Source organism: Cervus canadensis, chromosome 1 (assembly GCF_019320065.1).
Source record: "Cervus canadensis isolate Bull #8, Minnesota chromosome 1, ASM1932006v1, whole genome shotgun sequence".
NCBI lineage: Eukaryota > Metazoa > Chordata > Mammalia > Artiodactyla > Cervidae > Cervus > Cervus canadensis.
This window is the reverse complement of record NC_057386.1, coordinates 33,943,571-33,970,716: the sequence shown is the minus strand read 5'-3', so window position 1 is coordinate 33,970,716 and position 27,146 is coordinate 33,943,571. Positions and strand designations below refer to the sequence as shown.

General features: G+C 50.9%; 1 protein-coding gene across 14 annotated transcripts in view; it reads right to left on the bottom strand.

Moving 5' to 3' along the window:
• The window catches only part of MINK1 (misshapen like kinase 1), a 46,588-nt gene extending 23,510 nt beyond the window's left edge, over positions 1-23,078 (bottom strand). For 3 of the 14 annotated variants that reach the window (XM_043476756.1, XM_043476790.1, XM_043476800.1), the window contains exon 1: positions 22,713-23,067. In XM_043476756.1, coding sequence (XP_043332691.1) covers positions 22,713-22,769 — 57 coding nt within the window. In that variant the 5' untranslated portion in view covers positions 22,770-23,067. Of the gene's footprint in view, positions 1-22,712 lie in introns of all 14 variants that reach the window. The other 11 variants (XM_043476716.1, XM_043476765.1, XM_043476775.1 and 8 more) reach the window with 8 other exon arrangements.
• Positions 23,079-27,146: the final 4,068 nt, after the last annotated feature.

The window sequence follows — 27,146 nt, the reverse complement described above, 5'->3', positions numbered from 1 at the left end:
ATCTCCCACATTTTCTGTCTCAGAGCTCTCTTTCATTGCCTACCTTCCCCACATCCCTGTAATAGTTAAACAGCTAGCAGGTTCTGAGCATTTTCTTTAGTTCTGGTACTGCTGAGTGCTTGAGAAGTATAATCTCAAAGCAAACTGTAAGGTAGGTGCTATTGGCATATTTATTTTACAGGGAAGGAATACTAGAGCAATTTAATAACATGTCCAGGCTTACACATAGCCAGGCAGCAGCAGAGCCCAGGTGTGCCCTCAAAATTCGACTTCCAGGCCTGCTTTGCCTTGATCAATGTTCCTGTTACCTAAGGGACCCTGTTTTCAACCATGTGGTTCCTTTGTTACCCCAATCATAGCTCATGAGTCCAAAAGATGGGCTCCTGATCCAAGGGTAGCCAGTCTGAAACCAAGAGAAAAGATGAATGAGGGCAAATTTCCCTCTTGGCCATTCCAACTAAAACGCAGAGGGAAGACACCAGGAAGGTACCTGGAGAGTCAGGGTGGCAGAGGTTGTTGTGAGCAGAGAGGCCGGCTGAGAACAGAACAGAGTGGAGGCAGAGGGAAGTCGGGGGACAGGGGACAGACTGGTGCTCACTGTGCCTGGTTTTACCACGACTCAGAATCACCCTGCAGTTCCAGCTCCAAGGAACTGGCTGTGCCGCACGCTGTTCATGTGCTCAGACTGCAGTGAGATTCGGAACCTTCAAGTAAATCAAAATCCACATGACAGCAGTACTACCAATTAATTTAATCCCACAAAACTCCACGACACTGATACTATTGTGATTCTCACTTTACACATGAGAAAATAGAGGCTTGGTGAAGGTAAATAACTTGCCCAAAGTCAAATGGCTAACGAAGTGGCAGCACCAGCATGTGAATGCACATAGCCTGGCTCCAGAGTCTCTGCTGCAACTTCTTGTATTCAGCCTCACTTGAGAGCTTCCTTGCAACTAAACAAGCTGGACCACAACCTCATTATTTAACTTTTCACATGATTATGTCTCATCTCCCAAAGTAGAAGAGATGCTCTTTCAGGGCAGGAACCATCCTCAGGTGGTACCCGGTTGCCACCTGGTATGAGAGCTCTACAGACTTGCACAGATATGGGTGCCCAAATGTTTTATTATATTACCTGGGCAGCTGTCTGTGTCATACGCAAAATCACTTTTGTTGAATCGTGAGCATGTGGAATAATAGTCTGTGGCTACTTTCACTCACAAGGGTTTATGATACTAAGCATTTCCTGAAAGTGAAAGTGCAAGTCAGTTTCTCAGTCGAGTCCAACTCTTTGTGACCCCACGGACTGTAGCCCACCAGATTCCTCTATCCATGGAATTCTCCAGACAAGAACACTGGAGGGGGTTGCCATTCCCTTCTCCAGGGGATCTTCCTGATCCAGGGACTGAACCTGGGTCTCCTGCATTGCAGGAAAACTCTTTACTGTTTGAGCCACCAGGTCTTCAGTGGGTGGAGAGGTTGTGGAAGGCAGCAAAAGTGTTCGGATCAGTTACTGAAGAGTGGGGCTGTAAGACACGTGACAGACTCCCTCATCCAGCTCAAAAACTGCCAGGGAGACATTACGCGGCACTGGGCTTCACGCCGTATGATGTCATCTGTGATTTACAGTATGCGTTCGGGTACGAAGAGACAGCAGTGATGTTATCTGCGGTGACTCTCCAGGGAGATGTGCCTCCAGGTGCGATTCAAGGGATGGCGCTCCACACGCACCTTTCATCCCGACCCACACGTGCACTCACGCAGTGACATGCCGCTCACGCAGGACACTGCCCTCGCACGAATCAGCTGGCGCCAATTCCTGTTTTTATCACAGCACCAGGTGTGTTTCTAAGTACCCGTGAGATGCTCAGATGCTTGTTGATTTAACTTTTAAATGCCAGCAGAGCAAGGAGGAGGTGGGTTTGGTTGAGGAGAGCTTTCTGGAAGAAGTGGAAGATAAAGAGCTGGAGGGGCTGGGGGGAGGGAAGAGGCACCAAGCTGGATGGATAGAGAGGAGACCCCTGGGGTAGGCAAGGGGGCAGCAGGAGTGGGCCCTCCCTTAGACTCCTCTGTCTTCAGTTCCCCTCTTATGATTTCCAGTGTGTCCATCTGCCCAGCTATAGCCCAAGACTTCCTGAAGGCACTGCCTTCTGCTTCAGAATCTCCCCGGCACTTGGCTGTGTGCTCAATAGAAGTTAGCTAAATGAGGACTGGGCACAGGGCCCTGATCCTTCCCAAGGTGCCTACCTGTACCTTCATTGGGGGCTCTGCTCACTGCTGGGACTGGTCAGGAGAGAACTGGGCACAAACTGTCTTGGGAGCTTTCTCCCTTGCTCTGCTGATCCTCAAGGGGCTCCTTGGACTGACCTCACTCTCGGCCCCAGCTCATATCTGGAGAAAGGACAAGGGGAAGACGGTGACAGAGCTCTTCACAAATAGCAAGGCAGTTATTCTGAGGCCTGGGGACCAGCACTGACTGGCATTCTCCTCTTCTCTGAAAACCAAAGAATCGTTTGCTGAAAAATGAAGGCGGTGACTATTTCCCAAGAGAAAATGCAGAAGAGTTTATGCATCCATGTTTGAGGCCTGGCTGGGATGGGGTGGCAGGCAGCAAGAACTGAAGCTCAAGGATGAAGGAGCCACGAGGCTCGGCTGCAAGACACAGGAGGAGAGAAGGAGCACCCCAACTGCTCCCTCACAGTTGGCGTGCAGGTGCCCAGAAATCCACGGGAGAGGTCTGGAGTCACAGGGGAATCCAGGATGAAGGGCGGGTGACAGAAAGGTAAAAGCAGGCCAGCCCCTCAGGTTTGGGGTCAACATTTCCTGAAGTGGCCCAGAGCTGGCAGGTTGAACCCTGGCCTGGGTGCTGCTCTGACCACATGCCTCCCTGTGCTGTTGCTTCAAGATCACCCACCTCCAAGCGGGGAGTCATGTGTGTGTTGTCTGCTCTGCATGGAGATGAAATCCCCCGAGGGGGACAGAGGTTTCTGAAGTACTTTAATAAATGCAAACTGTTAGCATCAATATTTGCAGGATCTTTTTAAATTGCCTGCCAAAGAGTGCCTTCTTAAACCTTGGCTGTACCTTCAGGGAGCTTATAAATCAAGACGCCAGCACGGAGAATTAACACGCTGAGAAGAGTTACACATGCTGAAATCTCAGAGGTAAGGCTGCTTGTGAGGCAACTGCCAGAGAAGCAGGTAGGAATGGCAAGTCTGACCCCCACTTTTTTGCTGACCCACAAATCAGATAGAATTTTCAGAGCTGGAAGGGTCTGTCCCTTCCAGGAGATTCTAGGAGAATTCCAGGAGATTCTAGGAAGCTGCTGGAATGGTAGAAAGAACCAGAACTCTGAAGTTTGGGGAGGGCTGAGAATCCTTGGGAAAGACACCAGGGAAGGTCCAGTCTCTCCTGCACTTCAGGCCCTGCTGTGATTATTCACTGGGATATGCCCTGGCAGGTCCTCCTGCTGCAACTGCTGTGCCTCCCTAACCTAGGCGAGGTGCCATCCCAGCCACCCCTCCACGGGGGAGCAGTGCCAGGAGGCGGGGTTGCCCCCGGGCTGGGGGACAGGAGGACAAGTGTGGGCCTCGGCCCCACCTCCCCCTGTCGCCAAGCATACCAGGACTCCACAGAGGCCCAGAGAACCCGTGATGGGGATGAAGGCCGGGGAAAAGAACCGCAGGGCCACTCAGGAAGGAGAATGGGAACTTGCGGTCCACAGAGGGGACCGACGAGAGCTGGCGTGATGGAGGCTGCGGCCAAACCACCCTCTCGCCTGGAAGAGCAGGGCTGCCAGGGCCTGTGGAGCCTCTGTTTATGTGGTGCTGAGACTAGGCTGGGCTGAGAGGGCCTCCCACCCTCCCTCCCCGAAGAAAACAATAGGCCTGTTTTCCTGAGCTCTTCCTGTGACCCAGCAGGGCCTCAGGAAAAGGAAGAGGGGGGCACAGGCAGGGCTGGCACCGAGGCACAGCCTGGAGGAGGGGGCCTTCAGTCTCCTAGCAGCTCACCAAGGCCTTGAAGCCACCCCTACATGCCAACCATCCAAGCCCCAAACCACTGACTGCCGTGCAAATGCAGTTTCAAACCCTGTCCCTCGTCCCACGACCAACCAGATCACTAACCCTAAGCCCCTAACCCTAAGCCCCTGCTATTGGAGCCGCCACTGGGAAGGGGCCAGGAGCGGGGGTGGGGGTCAGATAGGTTTCCCCGGCAGCTCGAGGCCCACAGGGATGCAGGCACAGTCGGTGCTGGCAGGGGCTTGGGGGGCTGTCCTGGGGGAGAGTGGACACTGAGATGTCCTTCAGTTAGCTGTAAGCAACTAAAGGATGTGTGTGTGTGTTCCCCTATGAGAAGAGATACAGGAGGGTGTGTGTTTGGGGAAAGGATGGGTGTAAGAGGAGGCGAATGGGAGTGGATGTGTGGGCTGCGGTGGGGGTGGGGAAGTGGCAGGAAGTCTCCTCAGGTTCCCTCTTCCTTCGTCCCCAAGCACAGAAAGCAGACAGCCCCAAGGACCCAGCAGGTCCAGACGCCTGCCTGTGTCAACAGGAGGAGGCCCTCCGAGGCCTGAGTCAGTCTCATCCCGCCCCCCACCCGCCAATAACCCAGGGAGTATGTTGTGTTACCCCCATTCCTACACCAAGGGCTCAGTGTGGAAAGTGGGCCCAAGGCCAAAGCATGAGACAGACAGACACTCCCGTGGGAGAAAGGAAGTCGGCCGGAGTCAGCAGGGGGGACCGTCAGGCACCTCCTCACAGAGCCAACAAACTGGAGAGAAGAGAGCTGGAAAGGAAGGTTAAAACCCTCCTCAACTCCCCGTCGCCCACAACGTCCAGTAATAAACCAGACGGCCTTCAGAAAACTCCCATCCTAGTCTTCATTCCTCTCTGAAGCTGACGCTCCACTCTGCTGTGGATAAGCCTACCCCACACTGCGGAACTGAAGTGCATCCTTTTATTCTGGTTCCACACCGTGAAGTACTCACCCTCTGCTTATCGGCAGCTTTGAAGTATTTTTATGGAAAAGGAGTACAGGAGGGGAGGGAACCGAGTGTGCCCTGGAGCGGAGGGGCAGGAGAGAAACCAGGAAGGAGGTTTATGTGCTGGCAGAGGGTAGTTTTTAAGTCACTCTTTCTGGGTCTCTACGCCAGGAGGACACACACGACTATGAATACACACACACACACACACAGATACACGAAGAGGCAGAAGCAAGTCCAGACCCGACACACACATAAACACAAATACCATTCTGATCAGAAACCAGTCAGAGCGGACAGGGGCCCTGCCCGTGCCAAGGCTGGGAGCCATGCCCTCCATGCCTCAGCACCCAGGTTCTCCACAGACCTGGCTGCCCGGACGCCTTGGGCTGGGGCTTTATCCAGACCAGAGGGTTTTCCTGGATGGAGGGCCCCACAGGAGGCAGGCAGCTGACCCGTGTGGTGGCCAGAGGAGACACAGGCAGTGCGGGAGGGAGGGGGGGAGGAGAGGGGACCAGAATTCGAGCAGCAGCCTGGTGCTGGTTCTAAAATGGCCGCAGGCGAGGCCGGGGACAGATGGTCTCTTTCTGATGCTGAGCTGGAGAAGTGGGGAAAGGGAAAAGGAAAAAATAAATACCGTCACAGTCAGAAATTTAAAAATAAACCAAAAAACCTACAAGATAAACAGCTTGCTTCTGAGAGTCCGCCTGGCTCCAGCAGCTAAGGGAAAACAGAGAACTACAGGCCTGGGGTGACAACTCCCAGTCTCAGAAGGGAGGTCATTCTAGCCATCCCCCTGCTCAGAGCTGGAAGGTCTTGCAAAGTCTTCCAGGCACCTGAGGGTGGTGTCTTCCCTTTATTTCTCTAATATTCACTTCCCAAGCCTCAAGTTTTTAAAGCCTTTGCGAATAAAACATTACAAGCTGTCAGAGTTTGATCCTGGCTCTGCCATAATGAGCACAGAGACTGTCTCTGTCTGTGGCCAACAGCATCAACTTCATCACCTCCCAGCTGCTGTCTCTGCTGCCATCATCCAACCACCCAGCTCTTCAAAATTTAACAAGGTGTTTCCACAGTCATTATCTCATTTGTGCCTCTGACCTGGAGGGAAGCCAGGCAGGAATTATTACCCCACCTTACAGATGAGGAAACCAAGGTTTCAAGACGTTGTGTTTTCAAAGTGGAGCCTGGTTCGTCTTCCAAGGAGGCCTCCCATGGCACACGTGCCCCAGAGCTCTGTCCCCTGGATTCCACTGGCCTTCTGTGGGCCAGAGAGACTCTTCCTTAGGCTCAGATCTGACTGCCTTACAGCTGATGATCCAAAGGATGGTTTATCTGGAGCCCCACCCATTCCCATCCTGTGGCGGAGGGGGGTTAGCGGGGAAAAGGACAAGGCAAGGGTTCTTGGTTCTTCTAATACACCACACCCCTTTTCACCTCTGGGTCTCGGCACATGCTGTCCACTCTTCCAACTCCATCTCTCCCCTCCCTTTTACCTCGATGCCCTGTGCACATCCTTCCAGATTTCAACACAGACCTCATCTCCTCCAGGAAGTTTCCCTGACTGTGGTCCTGCTCCCACGGCACTCTTTCACAGCCCCTTTCATGGCACCAATTTCATTTTTGTGACTGATTCTTTAATTGTTTGTCCTCTGCAAGACAAAGTCTTAAGAGGTCAAAGTGTTAGTCACTCAGTTGTGTCTGACTCTTTGCGACCCCATGGACTATATAGCCTGCCATGCTCCTCTGTCCATGGGATTTTTCAGGCAGGAATACTGGTGTGGGTTGCCATTTCCTTCTTTAGGGGTCAACCCAGGTCTCCTGCATTGCAAAAGATTCTTTACTGACTGAACCACCAGAGAAGCCCAAGGGCACATTCAGTACCTTTCTGTTGAATGGATATAAAAACAGAAGAAAGTAGGTGCTATCTAGATAAAACATCCCCTTTCCCTAGTGCTATGGTTTCTAACACTAGCTTTGGGTTTAGTCTCCATTTTTTCCAAAATAATCCACAAATAGTCACTTAAAAGCAACGAATGAGGGCAGCTACTGAAAGTGAATCCTCTTTTGTTATGTGAATCAGCGCCCCATAATTTATATGCTGGGTAAACGTATATTACTAGAAAGCGGAGTTTCCTACAGCAGGAACTCCTATAGAGCGGGCTAAAATCAAAGGGAAATTAACAAGGACCCAAAGGCTGTAAGAAGCAACAGGGCAAGAATAGAGAACGGGGAAGAACAGGGAAGAGAGCCGAGCTTTCTGGAAAGGAGAAAGAAGGGGACAGAGGCTGGGTTAGGTGAAGGGCAGAGGAAGGTCACATCTTAGACAACTTAAAGGAAGGTTCCAAAGTAGGAGCAGATGACTCGGGGACATGTTTCCTTAGCTGAAGCAGAAAGGCAACCAGAAGGCTAGTAAGACGGAATGACAGGGAATGGTTTAGACTTCAGAGAATCAGAAGGCCTGGGCACTGGTTCTGATTCTTTCATATCATGAAGGCAAATCAGCAAATCACTTAAGCTTGCAGAGCCTCTTTTCCTTACCAACCCAACCCCATCTCACAAGGGTTTATGGATGTACAAATATTTTGATACCCACAAAGTGCTACAAATTTGCAGAGTCATTATGAAGAGACTTGCCTCCCATAGAGCCAAGGAAAAACTCTGTCAGAAGGTGATTTTCCTGGGATTTAGAGTGAAGAATGGCAGCTTGGGAGAAAAGAGACTAGACAGCAGAATTGTGAGGAGGGCAGGCGAGAGAGAAGGGAGGAAAAAAAGGACTACGGCCTTGGAGGCAGGGCTGAAAGGCACAGGGGGCCGGGGTGGGGGTCCCTGGCAAGCAGACAACAGGAGAGAAAGGGCAGAGCTTGGAAGCAAGGAGGCAGGAGGGGGGCAGACATCAAGCCCATTCAGGCTGGCAGACACCAAGCTGACGCAGGACGACAACAATAATCAGGGGCTGGATAATAATAAGGCTTCTCGCTGCTAGTTTTCCATTCTAGCACAAACAAACCATTAGACTTCGTTGCCAACCGGCTCCTGTGGGAGTCAGGTGTCCACAAACGCCAGGCAAGAGGCTGGGGAGGGTCTGTGACCAAGAAAGCCTAGGTCTTGTCTGACCCCTGGGTGGCTTCTACTTCCAGATGGGAGACCCGGCCAGATGCCATCAGAGAGGACATAGGGAGGAAGGCTATGACAGACGGGGACTACGAGAAGACACCCTGGAAGGAAGGGTAGAGGGCGCCAGGCTGAGTCAGTTGAGAGAAGAGCAGGTGGAGGGTGGGGCCCACAGGGAGGGGGAGGAAGGACTGTCTGAATCAGACTTAGAAAGGGTTACTCTCCAAAGGGTGGAGACCAGAAATTCTCTGGCCCCACCACGGACCAACTCAGAATAAATTACAGCCCAAGGGGTATATAGGTGAGACAGAGGGAGGAATTTCCTGACCAGCAAGATGGAGCAAACACGCTCATCCAACTATTCACCAGGCCCACCTCTCCTCTTTTTTCCTGAGAAAGCTTCCCTGGCTACATTCCTGCCAACTTTAGGGCCCTGTGACCAGTTCGTGCAGCCATTCAACAAATGTCGAGTGCCTGGCAGAGACCAGAATGTGGCAATGAACAAAACAGAAACAGACCCTTCCTTTGTGGAGCTTACAGGAAGCAAACATTAAAGACACAATTACACAACTACACAAACTGAACTGCGATAGGCAGTAAGAACAAGTACAGGGCTTCCCTGGTGGTCCAGCAGTTAAGAATCCGCCTTGCAATGCAGCGGACACTGGTCCGTTCCCTGGTAGGGGAAGACCCCACATGCTGTGGGGCAACTAAGCCAAGGCACCACATTACTTAGCCTGTGCTCTCGAACCCTCAAACCACAACTACTGAAGCCTGTGCGCCCTACAGCCCGTGCTCCGTAACAAGAGAAGTCACCACAATGAGAAGCCCGCACGCCGCAACTAGAGAGTAGTCCCCGCTCACCACACCTAGACAAGAGCGTACTCGCAGCCACGAAGACCCAGCGTAGTCAAAAATAATATAAATTAATAAATGCATAAATTTTTAAAAAGCACACAGAGTACTTTTTGAAAGATTAAAGGGAGGTTATGAAAGGGGCTGGGGCAGTAAAGGGCTGATGGGGAAATGATATTTAGTCTGAGACCAAAAAGACAAGTCAGAGTTAACTCAGCGAAGGTCAGAGGTGGGGAAGGCCCAAGGCGCTGAAGGAGAAAGAGCCTTAAGTCTCCAGGCAGGCCCATCGAGGATCCAAGTAGCCTTTCCATAAAGCACTTTACACATTTTTGTGTAAAGTCCTGTCTCTCACATCTGAAAGAAGCCGTGTATCCCCATCAGAATGTCCCGAGGGTGAGGTGCAGGTCTACCCCCACCCCCAGCTAAGCCCACAGCTTCTACACACAAGAGCACGTGGGGCTGGAATTCCTGACTCAGGGGGCAGGACAAACAAGAGTTTCAAGTTCAGACATTAGATTTTGAAGTTGCTCTTTTTTCCAGTGGAAAAGGGTAGAATGCTCTAGGGTAGAGAAGGGAAAGCCAGACCCACACCTGGGGGCTGAGTGACTCACTCACCCACAGCCATTAAGACTGAACTCAAGACACTGGGTGGCTTTCTCTTTCCCCAAACAAAATGGGAAGGAAAAGAGGAATGTTAACAGAACCCCAGGAGACATCCATTCTGGGGACTTTCATAGGAGAAATCATGCAGCTACCACCTATCTAACGAGCAGTTACCAGGCCAAGTACTTATACACTTCTGTTTAACCCTCAAAACAGCCTGCTAGGTGGGTCTTTGACAAATGGCAAAAATGGGGCATGGGGGTAATTATGACCTTGCCACAGGTCACACAGTAAGTGACAGAACTGGAGTTTGGATTCAAATCCCTCTCCAACACCTATGAGGATGGGAAAGGCCCTGATATCCAGCTCCCTCCCTATCTCCAAAGAACAAGTAAAGATGTCCTGTCTTCCCAGGTCAGTCCTCACCAGGTCTGCCTGCTCTTGCCTCCGCTCCAACCAACTCAGGGGAGCCTAAGGGAGGGAAGGGAACGACAGAGGACGGGATGACTGCATGGCATCACCGACTCAACGGACACAAGTTTGAGCAAACTCTGGAAGGTGGACAAGGACAGGGAAGCCTGGTGTGCTGTAGTCCATGGGGCTGCCAAGAGTTGGACGCTACTGAGCAACTGAACAACAAGGAGCGCACCCACACTGATGTTCTTACTTCAAACGGTCCTTCAGACCTTTTGCTGAACCTTCCCTTTCTTTGGTATCCTTCCTGGATGCCCCGCCCTGCGTCCACACCCCAATTTGGTGCTCAAAGATTTTTAGCAATGTAGAGAGGACAGAAGGGAGGAGGGGCCTCTTGGGTCTGAGGGGCCTTAAGGATTATCTGGTCCAGTGGTTCTCAAAGGGTATCTGCTCACCTGGGAAAACACACATGCCAGGGCCCTGCCCTGGGAGGACTGAATCACCTGGGGCGGCGGGGCAGGGTCTGGGTAAAACGTAGGTTAAAGCAGCTACCCAGGTGACTCTGAGCGAGCCTCTGATTAAGAGCCACTGTTCTTATCTCCTTGTTTTCCTAAGTGAGGAAAGCCAAGTCCCAGAGAGACGACATTCATCCTGTAAGCGAGAGGAACTGAAACAGGAACCAGGTCTCTGGGCTCCTGATTCCACACCAGCTCCATGTATCACGTTGCCTCAACTGCAACAGCCCTGGGCCAGCAGGCCTCCACTGGGGAGCTCTCTGGAGACGTCACTCCTGCCCCATCTGGGCAGGTGACAAAGATGGGGTGGGGGACGTGGGCAGCAGTGGGGACATTAATCATTGACTTGTGACATACACCTCATCTGCACAGAACGCACCCTGAACTCCAGGCTGACCAAACACACAGGAGCCCTCCATTTCTGCTGGGGCCTGGGCACTGCAGCAGAGCAGTAGGAGTCTCTGAGTTCAGGTCTAACCAGCTCTGGGACCCTGGCCTGCTGCTGGCACCTTTAAAAATGTCAGATGGTCCGTGGAGGCTCTGCTTTAAACGTGGACACTTAAACCACTCCATGCTTTTATCAGTGGTGGTGATAACAACCATATCCAGGCAGGCACAATGCCAGACAGCAGGGTAATACCTAGGGAAGGTCATGTTCCCATGAGTGAGGAGTGGAGTGTTCCTCCATTCACACAAGGGGTGAGTGAACCAGGCTCAGCCCAGGAAAAACCATCAATCCATTTATAGTTGACACAATCTAAGAAAGAAACAGGCTTTAGATTAGAGTGAGAGGGGCAGTGGTGAGGACGGCCACGGGGCAGACGCTGGAAGGTGATGGTGAACACGTGGAGCCTCCTGTAAGGTTGTGCATAGGAAACAGAGAAGACCATGAGTCCTCAGACTTTGAGACCTAACACCAGGGTGGGTGATCCAGGGAAACATCCCTGAACAGGGGACCCTAAGTTGCCCGCCGAACCTCCAACTAGAGGCCCCTGTGGCCTGGATCTGGACCTGTAAGACAGGCCTCTCCACCACACAAGGCTCCCCTGCCTTCCTCTCTTCCTGGGTGACTTGAGTGCCAAGCCTGCCTCTTCTTCCTTTTTACTTCCTTCCCCACGACGGTCGATGAAAAAACTATAAATGGTGTGAACAAAGGGAGGAGGCTAGGCAGGCCATGGAACTGGTCACCTGTATTCTAAGAAACCCAACGCAATTCTAGGTCACGGTTTGGGTCTGTCCAGGGGTGTGGACACCACAGAGGAATACAGCCTGACCAGGCTCCAAATTCTGTAGGCCTGGAGACCCAGGAAGGTGACATCAGAGGGGCCTCAAAGGCTGCCCTCGATTTCCCCATGACAGCTTTAACAGCTAACCACTCCTTCCTCCCCGTGAAAATCTAGGCCTTTGCTGTGGCCTGTCATTCCACAGGAAAGAAGCTCCTGAGCTCAGACTGCCTGATACTAAACAACTACCTCCTTCTACTTGATGTCACTTGTATATGAGCTTTCTGCTCTTAATGATACAGGAATACATGTTTGTCAAACAAGTTGCCAGCCAGAGTTACACTACTGGCCACCCCTTGGGAAAGGGGAAACTAACTCAGAAAGACAGAGACCCTCCTCTGGGGACAATGTAATCATCTAAGGATAGTCTTCTTCTACTTCCAGGGAGAAGCCCTCTCTGTTAACACAGGAACCCCTCACACACAGAGATAAGCTGTTTCATTTTATTAGCTTCATCCCCATGATCTTCTTCCCATCTTCCTCTATAGCTACCCACCACACCCCCAGGATGAGAAGAAGTAAGGGCTGAGAGTAAACAAGATGACGCATATAAGTACAACAGAACCAGAAAGCAAAGCCTAGCTGGGAGATGGCAAAAGGAGCTGAATACGGAAAAGAAACCCTCAACTTCTCTTTCCGTTGCCTGAATCTTGTGTGATTCCATGTGGCCATTTCACTGAAAACCCCCCTCGGAGGCCTACTGCCTTGCGCTGGAGCCAGGAGGGAGGGGAGTGTCCCGGGTTGGCCGATGACACACAGACTTCTGAAACAGGTCACCTCACCTGACTCGACAAATAGTAAGTATCTGCCATGTCAGCCCTCTGCTTAGCTCTGCACACACACAAAGGGAGGAGACACAGATGGGTGGCTGCCAGAGGCTGGGGGCGGGGAGTTGGTGTTTCATGGGGACAGGGTTTCAGTTGGGGAAGATGAAAACGTCCTGGAGGGGAACGGCAGTGACGGTTGCACAACAACAAGAATGTACTTGATGTCACCAAACTGTGCACTTAAAAATGGCTAAGATGGTCAATTTTATGTTGTGTATATTTATTAATAACTACAATTAAAAAAAAATTTGAAGGGGGGAGGGATGAGCCAGTCTTTTTCTCCTCCCTCTGAAGAACAGGGCTTCTTCTGAATCATTAATGCTCTTTCCTCCAGAGCAAATCTGAATTCTTGCACACCCTTTTCGCTCCCATCATCAGGGAATGCTGCCCGGCAGCCTGACATCCACAAATCTCCACCAGTTCTGGGCACAGGCCCCTGGATCTTTGTATTCTCAGCATGTGCCCATCAACACCAACCCACCAGCAGTTCCAATGGCTCAGGCTAAGGTCATTTGCTATTTAAAAAAAAGACAAATTTTTTTTTTTTTTCACTTCCCTGGTGGTCCAGTGGTTAACCATCTGCCTGCCAATGCAGGGGACACATGTTCGACGCCTGGTTGGGGAACTAAGATCCCACACATGCGGAGCAATTAAGTCCCTGTGCCACCACTACAGTCCATGTGAGCAACAAAAGATCCCACATGACGCAACAGAGATCCCAGGCGCCACAACTCAGACCCGCTGCAGCCAAACAAATATTAAAAAAAATATTTTAAGTCATTTACTAAATAAATAAGTAAGTAGAGTCATCCTCTCCTCTCAAAAAATGCTCCCATGTGATTAAAACTTCTCCACTGCCAAGGCACAGATATAAACGGTGACCTCTTAGAGGCAGTGACCACTGCTCTTACAGGCTGCCTCCAAACCATGACACAGGCCATGTTTCAAAATTTCCTGATACAATTCTTCACCACAGACATTTTACGGACAGTGTTATCTTGTCCCGAGTGAACCCACAAAGCCTGTTTCCCACAGGCCACACGTCCATGATTAAAGCAAGTGGAAAACAGTATTGCTCGAGGCACACAGTCCAGAATGTCAGCGGCGGGGCGCCCTCCCCTCAACACGCCCCAGAGATGCCTGCCACCTGGGCACAGGCCTCCAGCAGCACAGGGGCGCACAGGCTCAGGTTCTGCGTGGAGTCAGACCTGAGCCCGACTCTGCGACCTGCTGCTTACTAGCGGTCCTCAGGCACGTCATTCATTTAAGTTCTGTAAGCCTTGGTCTCTTCATCTTGAAAAATGAGGAAAATATTCCACTTCAAAGGGTTACTGTGAAGAATAACGAGATTATACAAGAAGGGAATGCTCTGCATAGCAAGTATTCATTATTTTTCCTATTCCACTCTAGAACCCCTTCTGAAATGAAGCCACATTAAAATATAAATGACTTGTATCAGAGCAGTTTTCGTTCCCAACTGAAGAAAGAGAGAAAAAGAGGGCTTCCTAGAGGTCTGAATGGATACAGGGACTGGCCAACTTCTGAACCACAGGTTGCGTGTCCTCCCCAACCCTGCTGTCTGGGATTGAAGGTAGTTTCCATGGTGAAGAAGGACATTGTGAAGGTGAGAGGGACTTTCCCCAACTTCTCCAAACCTTAGCTAGTCTAGACCAAGAGCCCATCCAGTCTTGCTCCCTCGAGTCAGATACGGATAGCAAGAAGTGATGCTGGCCCTGTGACATTCACGCATCCCCACCAGCCACTCTGCTCCCAGCCACTCACTCACCCCCAGAGCTCTGTCCTTCTCCAAAGGAGACACTAGGCAAGTGGTCTTCTTCTCTCTCCTGCAGACTGAGCAACGACACTCCCTCAGCACACCTCTGGCTTCACGGGGCCAACCTTAGGATGCAAAGACTGGAGAGAAGAGACCACTGCACCAGCCTCCTCTCTCACAGTGGGACCTCACACCTACCTCTTCCTCTCGCCTCCCCGCCGCTCAGATTTTAGGGCACCCCATGTCCAACTGTTCTGTTTCAATAGAAGCAGAGTCGAGTTACAAAACTGTGTCAATTTCTGGCTTACAGCAGCAGATTGATTCAATTATATATATATATATATATGTATACTTTTTAGATTATTTTCCATTACAGGTTATTACAAGATAAAGTCTGTCTGAATCTTTTCTTGAAGACTCTTTCCTGAGCTGCTCAGAACTGAAGACCAAGTATGACATGCTTTTCAGCCACTCTCTTACAAATGTGCCTTGAAAGAGAGAGTGGGTGGGCGGTGAAGAAAGAACATGAAAATCATCTTCCTTGCAGTCTGGCTTTGGAGCTGGCCCATTTTACCTACAGAGGTGTGCTGGCAGACAGATCCGAGCTGTGAGAAGAGCTTCGTGCCATGCGCACGAGTAGTTTACAGCCTACATTCCTCTCTCCGCCCGCAAAGAAGGAAAGGAGGGAGCTTAGGACTGACTTCTGACTTCATGGGAGGAACTTGTGCAGTCCTTCCCCTGACCTTTCCCACATCCCTCACAGGTTCACAAGAGGCCCTATTGGTAGGTGGGTGGGAAAATAATTCTTCAGTGTGCTTTCCGGTCATCGCCGGGTGGTTCACAGCCCTGATCCCCACATATTAATATTTAAGGGTGTTAGTGCTTCTGAGACAGACAGACAATGAAACCTCCCTCCCCAACATTTCCGAACACCCCCAGAAGGGCAGTGCCCGCTGGGTTGAGAAGTACTGTCAGGACCTGTGCTGTTTTGGGTCACACGGTGCCCAGCACACACGGGGCACTCTGGTGGGAAAGTGACGAGAATGCGGAGCTCCTGATGGCTTATCGAGGGCGTAAGTACTGAACCCTGCTGTGTACTCTGTATGCACCGCGAGGCTCAACAGGAAGTGTGGATTATGGTTCCTGCAGTCAAGGAAGTGAAAGGGAAAACAAGACCATGAAACATGATTTCGTAGGGGTGATACATACTCAAATGCTAAATTACAAGGTCCGTGAGAAGGTGACCAGTGACGGCTGGCACGGTCAGGGGAGGTTTCGTGGGGAAGGTGGACACTGAGGTGACTGGAAGGAGGTGGAAACGTCCTCACTCGGCCCTACTGATCCTCAGTGTGTCCCTGCAGTGGCCACTGCTGAAAGAAAATTCCTCCAAGTCTGTGGTCTAGGAGCAACTCCGCAAGCCCGGCCCTTCAGATCCTGTCCTGGGATGGTTTTGGCGGAAGAGGGTGGGAGAAGATTCTCCTTTTCCCTCAGAAGACCCAGTGCCATGGGCCTGCTTTCAAGAGGCCCTTCCCCTCCGAAAGGCAGAGCAGATTCACCACCACAGGCACAGACTTAGTCACAGGCTCTGAGGGGGGCAGTTCCTGGCTGTGACTACAGAAGCCTCACCCGTCACCCTTGGCTGCAAAGGCTCTCCCACTGTGAGGACACACACTTCCCTCCTCGGTCCAAGGTCTTCTCGGCTTGCCAACCTGCAGCATTCCTCTTGCTGCAGGCAGAGAGTCCCTGTCTTCCACCCATCCCTCTCTCCACACCATGGGCTGGGCCGCCACACACTTCTGGCAGCCTGCCCCACCCTCCTGACATTTCAGCCGCTCCTGGAGTCTGGCTTCTCCAAGAAACCCAAGACTGTGGTTCTCTGTGCAAAATTGGTAACACTTCCCGACACACCCCACTCATCCTTGATTTGTGCAGTGTAAATTGAGAGAGACCTGTTTATACACACAGCATCCACCTAGCGTTAGGCAGAATCCCACTGACCACGGAAGCTAACTCCAAGGCTGGACCTGCTCATGCTTATTCCTGCGAGATTTACCTACCTTCCAACCCTACCACTACTCGGGGCCAATGATATCAAGTCTCACTCACTCACACACACACACACAGGTGTAAGGAGATGAAAATGTTAATTAGCTTGACTGCAGTTATCATTTCACTATGCCTATGTCTATCAAAACATGTTGTGTACCTTACATACATAAATATGATACAAAACAGCAGTCCCCAACCTTTTTGGAATGAGGGACCAGTTTTGTGGCAGACAATTTTCCCAAGGACTGGTGAGTGGGGGATGGTTTCAGGATGATTCAAGTGCATTACATTTATTGTGCGCTTTATTTCTACTATTATTACATCAGGTCCATATTAGATCATCAAGCAGTAGATCCCTGAGGTTGGGCACCCCTGATATAAAACATCTAGTGGTACACCCTCTCCCTCATACACCCACTTAAGACAACAAGCACATTCACTCACCCTCTGCAGAGTGACATGTGAATCCACACATAGCCAGCACTCAGAGACCTCCCCCCCAATAAATAAAAACAAGTCATATGCTCTTTCCACATACGAACCCTTACCCTTTGAAAGAGACAAACTTTTTTTTCCTCTCTCATAGGAAGATCAGAAGAAATCCTTTTGGAAATGAAGCCTGGAGTCTTCACCCCATCCTCAAGCCCCTATCCCTTGGTTAACCGTTGACCTAAAGCCCCACCCTAAGAACGGCCCCGTTCCAGGGTCTCCCAGTTCGGGTCATCACCACATTCTACCTGCTGGCTCACCTCTAGCTACGCTTTCTGTGGCACTGTCAGCTTGGTTTTCTGACAGGTGATTTGTCTCTCAACCAACCAACCAAATATTTCTGTCTTGTAAAAAGTAAAAACAGTGCTTGTTATGCACTCCCATGGCTTGCTAACGTTTTCTGCTACAGTCCTTATCGTGGCTTGCAATTCTCTGTATATGTAATTATATAGAGAGAAATATACATATGATTGCTTTATGAATGTCTCTCCCCACTACTAGACTGTAGGAAAACCACGTGTATTCTGTGTCATTGTATCCTCTGTGCCTAGTTCTAGTTCTTTTCTCAAGAAGAACAGGAAATCCTACCCACCTTTAGCAAGTACATCCTTGGCTGTCTGGACACTGGGCAAAATCTCCAGGGGCTTCCTGGTCACCATAATTCCATCCCTTTATTCTCTCCTCCCTCTACCATCTCCTACCCATATTAAGAACAAAAAACCTCAAGCATCTTTTCAATTACCCTCTTGGGGAGTGTCCCGTAGATGGAAGAATCCCAGACTGAAGTCAAGGACTGGCTGGTTAGAAGGAAAAGGCCAGGGAGAATGAGAGAGAGAAAAGAATGAACGTGGGCTTCTCCCAAGTCATATTTTTGTATCTTCCTATATTCTGTGGGCATTTGAGAAATGCTTTGAGACTTATTAACTTGATCGCTTTCTGTTCTATTTCTTCAGCCTACTGAAGAGAAAACCGAGGGAGTCGTGGGTGTAAAGTGAGTGCTGGAGGAGGGGGAAAGACTTGATATCAGATTTCAAGATGACTGACCACTACAGACAGAAAACAGAAAATGACTATGAGTCACAGCAATCAGAGTTAACAAAAACTTCCTGACCCTGAGGGTTCTAAGATGAAGGCAGAAACAGTTTAAAAATTGCAGGGGGTAGGGGATGTGTGTGAGGGGGCTGGGAGGGAGCCTCAGCCTGCAAAGGCATTGCTTAGATGGAACCTCCCAGAGCTCTGATTAAATGGCTTAGAATGGTATCAACACATTATTACATCCTTCCTGTAGTATCTAGAACCTGATTCTCAATATAGTAGACCAACAATGCTTGGTGACTGACTGATGCAGGAAAGTATGTTACAGGTAACTCTGGTACAACTGTGGAGACAGAAAGATCAGTCGGGCAGACTCTCAAACGGCTTCCGGAGATGCTCTGCAGTCCCAGAACTGTTTTATGTTCCTGGGTTGAGAGGTCACCACATTCCTTATTTATTAACCAAGGCCAAAGTACAAGCTTGTAAAGGGCGGCTGCACACTTCCTGCTATCTTGTCCCCAGGATGACGGGCAAGGACACTCAACCGACCCAAGCCGTTGTCCCGTTTTAGGCACACAGTTCAGAGTGGAAAGGAATGGGGGCCAGATCTGAAATTAGAATTTTATTGTTAACTGAGCTCCTGGGAGAAGTTGGTGGTGGTAGGCAGGCCAGCTCTCTTGCTGACCCTCTTACTGTTCTCTTAACTGTGAAAACCTCACTTTTCCAAAGACCCTCCCCTCTGTGGATCACAAAGGGCAAGGGCTCTGTCCCACCCGCGGCACAAAGGGTGGCGATGTCTCCTTCCTAGCTTGGGAGATGGTTGAACATCTCCTTCTAGCAAAGTTCTCTGCCACCTTCCTTCCATCCTCTGGCCAAAGCAGTTTTCACTTCACTCTAAGTGCCACTAATTCCCCCAAGAGCCCCACCCTCACCTGCAGTTCTCTAGGAAAAAAGTCCCTACTCAAAGCCCCTGCTTCTGCGGCAGGAGGTCAGCCTGTCCAGCCCTGGCCTGAGGCATCTGTCGTCAACATTTGGACAGCCAGCACATCAGACTGCAGCAGTTGCTCAGCGGCCTAGAAACACATGCCCAGAACTGCCAGCCCTCCAAGTGGTATTGGCTCCACAGCCTCGCAGAGAGAAAAGGAAGGGGAATGAGGCTCCTCCAGAGAAGAGACACAACACAAGGCTGTTAGAGCGAGAACATCTCCGTCAGCACGACTGCCCGGCAACAAGTCCCTCCTGCCTGCGCGCCATGGTGTTATTTCAATACATACCCAGCACAGCCCCACGGTGCCAGGGACACCGCAGTCTAAAACTTCCAGCTGGCCGGACAGTAAAGAGAAGCTGCTCGGCTTGTGAAGCGGGTCAACCACGAGGAGCACCACAAAAGGAAAGAGGTCAGCCCAGGGTCTGCTCCCTCCTTGTCCCATCCACTTCCACTGATACTTCTGCTCTGGGAGAAGCCAGGAGTTCCCAGTCAGAAGATTCTTCTGGAATATAACCAAACTTGGACACAGAGAAGGTCTGAAATAAGAGGCCCATTTTTTTTCTCTTGGAAGATCCTAACTTTACTTCAAGCCTCAGATGGAGGCTTCCAGAGCTCTGTTTACCACCAGATGAGGTCTCATTCCAAAAAACTCAGAAAAGATATATTCTTAATTGTGTGTAGATAAAAGGCAAGAGAAAGCCTAACCAGCATGATGTTTATTGAATGCTTTCTCTAAGCAGAGCTCAGAGCTAAGAGCTTTCACTTGTTAGGACACGCATTTATTCAACAGTTGAGTTCCCCCCACGTGCAAAACACTGTTACAGGCCCTGGGGATGCAAAGCTGAACAGAACAGCCAAATTCGTAGCTTTCACTGAACTTATATTTTAGTCAGGGTTGACAAGTACATGTCAGCTGGTGATAAAAACTACAAAATAAAACAAAGCAGACTGAGGGATGCTATATAAAAATTTATATAAAAATGAAGCAGGGGCGGGAGTGCTATTTTAGATACACTTGTGCCAGAAGACTTCTCTGATTGTCATCTGATAACAATTAACAATAATGGCAATCATATGGTCATGACGTGCCAGGGACTGGACTAAGTACTTAATATGCAGTATTTCACCCAGTCCTCAATAACTCTGAGTTCAGTACCATCACCACTATACAGATGAGCAAATGGAGAATTAGAAGGTGAGGCTCTTGGCAGAATCTGCACCCAACCAGGGAAGAAGGGGGAGAAAGGCCATGGTTACTCATAAGTGAGAAAGCGGGGACTTGAACTTAGGAACACAACCCCACACTACTGGGCCAGAAGACAGACGGAGCCTCAAAGAGGGCAAGCTTGCCTGTGGTCACAAAGTGGCAGGTCTACCCACCGCCCCACCTGTGGCTAAGAGATAGTGCCATTCAATCTTTCCTAATACCAGCCTATTACTCTATCACCATCTGAAAGCTAAGCCTTATCTTGAAACAAGAGAAGAAAGACAACTTGGGTTCTGTGAGGCTGGCTAATAAATGCTGAATATGTTCCTCTCCCATCCCCCTCCCCAGTTTAGAGAAACGCTTTTCTGCTAATTCTCCAGGTTGCCATTTCTCGACAGACAGGAACAGAACAAGAGATGACTGAGCCCAGCTGTTCCACAGTGGCTCTCTGAGGTGGGGTGGAGGGGACAAGTCCTTCCCTGAGAAAAGTCCAGCAGACCCTCTGCAGTCCTATTTCAAAAGAAGTGCCCCTCTCAAGCCCTGGAGTACTGGGGTGGTAGTGGGGGAAGAGGGATGCTTTCTTAAAAAGCCTGAGGCAGGAAAGATCATAAGCACTGGGAGCAGGTCAAAGGCCTCTCTGGAGGGAAGGAGAGGAGAATAGGGCAGGAGATGATTGAGGAAAGAGGCTAACACTGCTTCAAAAGTAGAGAAGTTAAGAAGGGAAATACCACATCCAAGGTCAGAGGGTGTCTGCAGAATTGCTGGAAATCCCAGGCCAAGGATTCAGGCCAAGCTAGCAGAAAAGGCTAAAGGAAAAGAGAAGCCCAGGCAGAGTCCCACAAGGTTTGAGCCAAAGGTCATGGTTTGGACCCACCTGTTTTTATTATATTTAAGTCACCTCAGCAACAGGAACCTGCAGCCAGAGTTAATCAACAACCAAGGTGGGAAGGGAAGGTGGGGACTCATCCTATAGATAGTACACTAAGGGGAGCCTGGATTTCCATCTTATACCCCAGCTGGCTTGACTTTGAGAATCACAGTTTAAACTGATTAAGACTCTCCCTCCCAAAGCCTTCAGACCCTCTTCCCCCAACACACATACACAGAGAGAGAGACAAAGAGAGAGAAATTCAATGTTCCATCTCCCTCCTCAACAACTCATCACCTTATCTGAACCAAGTCAGGTCTCCTAGCCCAACGTTGCACCAAGCAAATTATGACCTGAATGGCAAGAAAAACTGTGTCACCTAGAGAAACCCAATTAACAACATGACTCTGCTCTCTTCAATTCCCCTCTCCCCGCCAGTCATATCCGGGGCACCTGTGTGGCTGACCGCCTTTTCCCGCTACTGGCCACATTCCCTGGCCAACTCAAAAGCCAGAAGACATTTCAATAGGGGCCTCCGGAGCACCTAACTCAGAGATGGGAAATCCTGCTCTCCCCAAACACTCTGGCCTGTTGAGAGAGCCTGAAGGACACAGGACAAAAACACGCCCTGGGGGACAGGCTGGAGTCTTCACCTTGAAATCACTCAGTGGTCCCTTAAGCCAGGGCTCCCTGCTGAAGAAAAACAGGTAAATGCTGCTGAAAGCTCCCAAATGAGGACGTGAAAGGGCCCCAGGAGGGAAAACGAATAGGTATTTCCAAGAAATTCCTGCTGCAGTTGTTCCCCTCTGATCCCTTTTCTAATGAGCCCCTCCCTGGAGAGATCTCCATCGCCTCCCCCGCTTTCCAGCAAAGCCATGAATACCCAAGCTTTTCCAAACCCGAAGGACCACATGCTGCATGTGCTTATGTGTGTACAGACCTGTAAACATCCTCTTCCCAGCCCAAGCCAGAGTTTCTGAAGACCAGAAACGCGTCCCCTCCTCCCCCGGTGCACTTGACTTTCCTCCCAGCCCCACTGCTCTGCTGCAGAGTTGGTAATGTAATATGCGGGGGACCCTGAGACCGGAAATGCCTGGTGCTGGACTGCTGCACCTGAAACGCGAGCGAAGGCACCGGGGCGGGCGGGAGCCGAGCAGCCGGGTGACGGCGGCGGTAGGAGGTGTGCGGCCGGAGAGGGGAGGCTGAAGTGCCGGCCGGCGAAGAGATGCAATTCAGGGCTGGGCGAGGAGGAGAGAGGGTGATGAGGGGGAGGCTGGCGAGGCAGTGGCAAAGTCAAAATTCGAGGAGCCGGGAAACAGGAGGCGGGGGAAGAAGACAGAGGAGCAACTGGGGGGAAAGAGGCCCCAAAGGGGATCAGGGGCCAGGACGGGACACCACGGTAAAGATACTGCAGGTTCAGGGGAACCGGAGGGTGACCCGCAAACACCTGGGAGGAAGGGGTCCGGAAGCTGAGTAAAGGTAGAGGAGGAGAGAGGAATGGGGGCGGGGCACCCCAGGGCGGGGACCGAGCTGGCTCCCAGAATCTGCAGCGCGTGGATAGCGAAGGGGAGCGGAGGGCGGGGGCCAGGGAGAGGGGCGGGGGTCGCCGCGGGGAACCCGGCGCCCCGGGAGCGCGCGAGGCGTGCGGCCACCCGCTCTCCAGCGGCGGGGACGGGAACCCGGGCGAGGCTGGGGGGGCGGCGCGCTCACCCGCAGGGCGGACAGGTCGATGTCGTCCAGGCTGCGGGCGGGGGCTGGGTCGCCCATGGCCTCCACCGGGAACGGGGCCCCCGGGCCGCTCACGCTCCGGCTTGGTTATTCCGCTGCCGCCGTCGCCGCTTCTCCCCCATCGGGGGATCCTGGGGGCGGGCTCCACCGCGCCTCCCCCGGAGAACGGGGAGGGGGAGGGCCGGCGGGAGGACCGACCCACCGACTGACAGGAGCTCTCGCCCCAGAGCCTGCAACCCGAGCCTCCCGCCTCTCCTGCGCAGGCGCGGAGTGGCCGCGCACCGGGAGGGTGGAAGAGGGAACGTGACGCGGGCGCGCCGGGTTCCCCCTCCCCCTCGGCGCCGACACCTGCGCGCAGGCGCAGGAGAGAGAGCGAAAGGCGCGCGAGAGGACTGAGGGACCGCGCAAGCCTGGCGTGAAAGAAGTGGGCGGCGGCCGAGGCGGCCGCGGAGCGCGCCCACCAGCTGGCGCGCGTGCGCACACGCGTTTCCTTCCCATTCCGTTTTTTGCCCTTTCTCTCCCCCATTTCCTTCTGATCTCCCCTTTGACGCCTTTCCTTCCTTTTCCCTCCTCTTTCGTGTGCCCAGCTGCCAATCAAACCACCCACCTCTCTATTTGCGGGGGAAAGGGGGTGGGACCCAACCCCCTCTATTACTAGGGGGGTTGTTATGGTAACTCCCCACGCGAGGGCTGGGTGGCTTCTAGATAGGATGGGCTGTCCACCCACCTAGTTGCCATAGCAACAGCGGAGCCGCTAAGGGAGGGGCCTCTTCGTGAGAACTTGGCTGGAGAAACCGTCTGGGGGCTGGGGAGTGGAGGGGGTACTGGCTGCCTCGTGACTGCCCCTTACCCCTTCCCCGACTGCAGTGGGAAGTGTTGAGAAGATCTCAGATCTTCCTATCCTAAGATCTGAGGATAGGAAACCCTACTGCAGGCCTTTGTCTCTGCACCTCTTGTTCGCCACAACAGAACTGCTTCCACAATTATTCATTGACTGATCACTGGAGCTGTGCGTGGAGGAGGGGTGGCAGGGATAGGTGCAGGGGAGCAGTAAGAATCTGTGTCGACCTTCTTCAAATCTTGCTTGGGTCACCTTAGGTCTAGGCGTGTTGGCATAGAACCCCCCGCCGTTAGCCTCACTGGAGGCTGGGTAATGCTATATAAAGAACAAGGAGTCATGTTCTGCCACTGACAAGCTGTGTGACCTTGAGCGAGTTGCTTTGCTTCTCTGGGCCTTTGCAAATTTGAAAGAGAAGCCTGTTTGAGCTTTGAGATCACTTGTAACAATGATAGTGCAAGACCCCACCTCCAGTCTTAATGTAAACATTACTTTGTTGTTGTTGTCATTATTTAATGTCTCAGTCGTGTCCAACTCTGTGAACCCATGGACTGTAGCCTGCCAGGCTCCTCTAACTATGGGATTTCCCAGGCAAGAATACTAGAGTGGGTTGCCATTTTCTTCTCCAGGGGATCTTTCTGTCCCAGGGGTCAAACCTGTGTCTCTTGCATTGCCTGCAGATTCTTTACTGCTGAGCCACCTGGGAAGCATGTAACCATCACTTAGGAGAGCTTAGGGCTTCCCTGGTGGCTTAGACGGTGAAGAATCTTTCTGCAATGCAGGAGACCTGAGTTTGACCCCTGGGTCGGGAATCTCTCCTGGAGAAGGGAATGGCTTCAGTGTTCTTGCTTGGAGAATTCCATGTACAGAGGAGCCTGGCGGGCTACAAGTCCATGGGGTCACAACAACTGAGCTACTACAATTGAGTGACTAACACTTGCACTTTTCACTGCTGCTGCTGCTGCTAAGTTGCTTCAGTCGTGTCCTGCTCTGTGCGACCCCATAGACGGCAGCCCGCCAGGCTCCCCCGTCCCTGGGATTTTCCAGGCAAGAACACTGGAGTGGGTTGCCATTTCCTTCTCCAATGCATGAAAGTGAAATCACTTTTCACTAGGAGAGTTTAAATGAAAAGTCCTTGGAAAGGGACAGACATTCTCCTTTCTGGACCCTTGTTTTCACATTCAGATGCACATCCAGTTTTGTTCCCCCACCCTCCCCCTCTTCTGTTTACCTTGCATTTGTCCTTGTCCAAGCCACAATCATCACTCACCTTCAATGCTCTTATTAGCCTCCTACTTGATCTTCTTGATTGACCTCTTTAAGGTCAATTCTCTATGCTCTATGCTCTGGTTTTTCTAAAACTCACTCAAATCTGATGTCACTCTCCTGTTAAGATCCTTCGCTGACTCCCCACTGTCTTTTGAGTCTAAAGTGTGGCAATCATGACCCTTCAAGATTCTGCCTGCTTCTCCAACCCTCTTTTTCAGTACTCCACCATTCAACCTCACACACTCTAGCCATATGGAAATCCTCTCCATGCAGTTTCCAGAACTCAACAGACCCTCCTCCAGCCTTTGCTCCTGCCATTTTTTCTCTCTGGAATATTCTGACCATGCCCATTCTCACTGCCTTTTGCTTTGCCCTTCATGTCTAAATTAATTCCTCCATGAAGCCTTCCTTGACCCCCCCGGGACTGAGTTTGGCTCTTCTGTTTTAGCCACCAGGCTTCAACCCATGGTAACTTTTAATACCTTGAATGGTAAAATGTTGAATCTCCTTAAAGGTTAAGAGTTATGTCTGCCTTGTTCAACACAGGGCCTGGCACCCACTAGAGGTTTAGTAGCATGTATATGAATGAAGCCTCTGTATCTGGGCAGGCACTGGATGGTAACTCAAAGACAAGACCATGGGATAGTAGGAAAAAACACAGAATTTAAAGTTAGTGCTTTGTGCAAGTCATTCATCCCTCTGAGGCTCAATTCTATCACAGTAAAATAGGGATAATAACAGGGAGGTTAGAATAAAAGAAAATTAAGTGTGTGAAGCACTTGGTATGTATGAAGCTCTCAATAAATTTACTAATGCCTAAGAGTAAGACATTAGTAAATTAAGCCTCAGTGAGATTAATGACTTGCACAAAGCACTAACTTTAAATTCTGTGTTTTTTCCCTGCTTCCCCATGGTCTTGTTCTGGTGGCTCAGACAGTAAAGAATCTGCCTGCAATGCAGGAGACCTGGGTACAGCCCCTGGGTTGGGAAGATCCCCTGCAGAAGGGAATGGCAACCCACTCCAGTATTTTTGCCTAGAGAATCTCTTGGGCAGAAGAGCCTGGGAGGCAATAGTCTGTGGGATCACAAAGAGTCAGATATGACCAAACAACTAACACTTTCACTTTACTCTTAGGCAGTGTTTAATAAAGAGATACTTAATTATTGAATGACCAAATGAAGATCACGGTGTGTGGGCGAGGGGGAGGGGAGGGTATGTTACATGGCCAGCCAAACTTCAAGAGGCAATGGCATCTGGGCCTGGGGAAGACAAGATTGGAAAAGACTGGAGAAACAAGATTGGCCCCATGTGGATGATTTTTTTCTTAATATTTATTTATATATTTGGCTGCCTCAGGTCTTTGTTGTGTCATCTTTCTTAGTTGCTTCACAGCATGGGAATCTTAGTTCCCCACCAGGGAATCCAATCCATGTTCCCTGCATTGCAAGGCAGATTGTTAACCACTGGACCACAAGGGAAGTCCCCATGCTGATAATTATTGAAGCTGGAGTATTGATGCCTGGGTCCCTAAAGGATCACCATCCCCTATTCTCTACTTTTATGTCCATATGAAACTGTCCATAATAATTTAAAAAGAGGTAATATGGTGGAGGAAGCCCTGAATCAGGCATCAAGAAAAGTTAAAATAGAAATTTCCCCGGTGGCCCAGTGGCTGAGACTCCATGCTCCTAGTGCAGGGGGCCAGGGTTCAATCCTTGGTTAGGGAACTAGATCCCTCTCACATGTGGCAAGAAAGAGTTGCAGTGCCACAGCAAAGATCCCATGTGCCACAACTAAGACCCAGTGCAGCCAAATAAATATTGGGATGGAAAAAAGTTAAAAGTATTAAAAATAAGACAAATTTTGAATCCCTGGGGGATGGATATTTTGCACAGACACAACCACCCTCAGATCCTCCCACCCATCTTGGGAAGCTGGATTTCTTCTCTTCATCCTGGGTCTAGAGCCAACTCTTCTGACTGCAAACTCACTGCTCTTTTCCCTGCCCTGTGGGGGTCTCCATTCAAGAAACTCCATGACCAATGAGGGCAGAGCAGATAGACCAACAGACAGTATGAAGCAGAAGCCCACCTACCCCAGCCCAGTCCCAGGGCAGCTGCTACCTCCACCCCACAGTTAATGAGATAATGGTCCCCTAGGGAAAGAGGTACTTAGTGCTGACAATGAGGCTAATTAGCAGAATGCCAATTAGTACCTGGGGACCGCTATATAAGCGAGGGGGAATTGCTTGTGCGGAAATGGCTTTTTCAGAGAAACAGAGGGCTGCACTCAAAGGAGAGGATGGGAG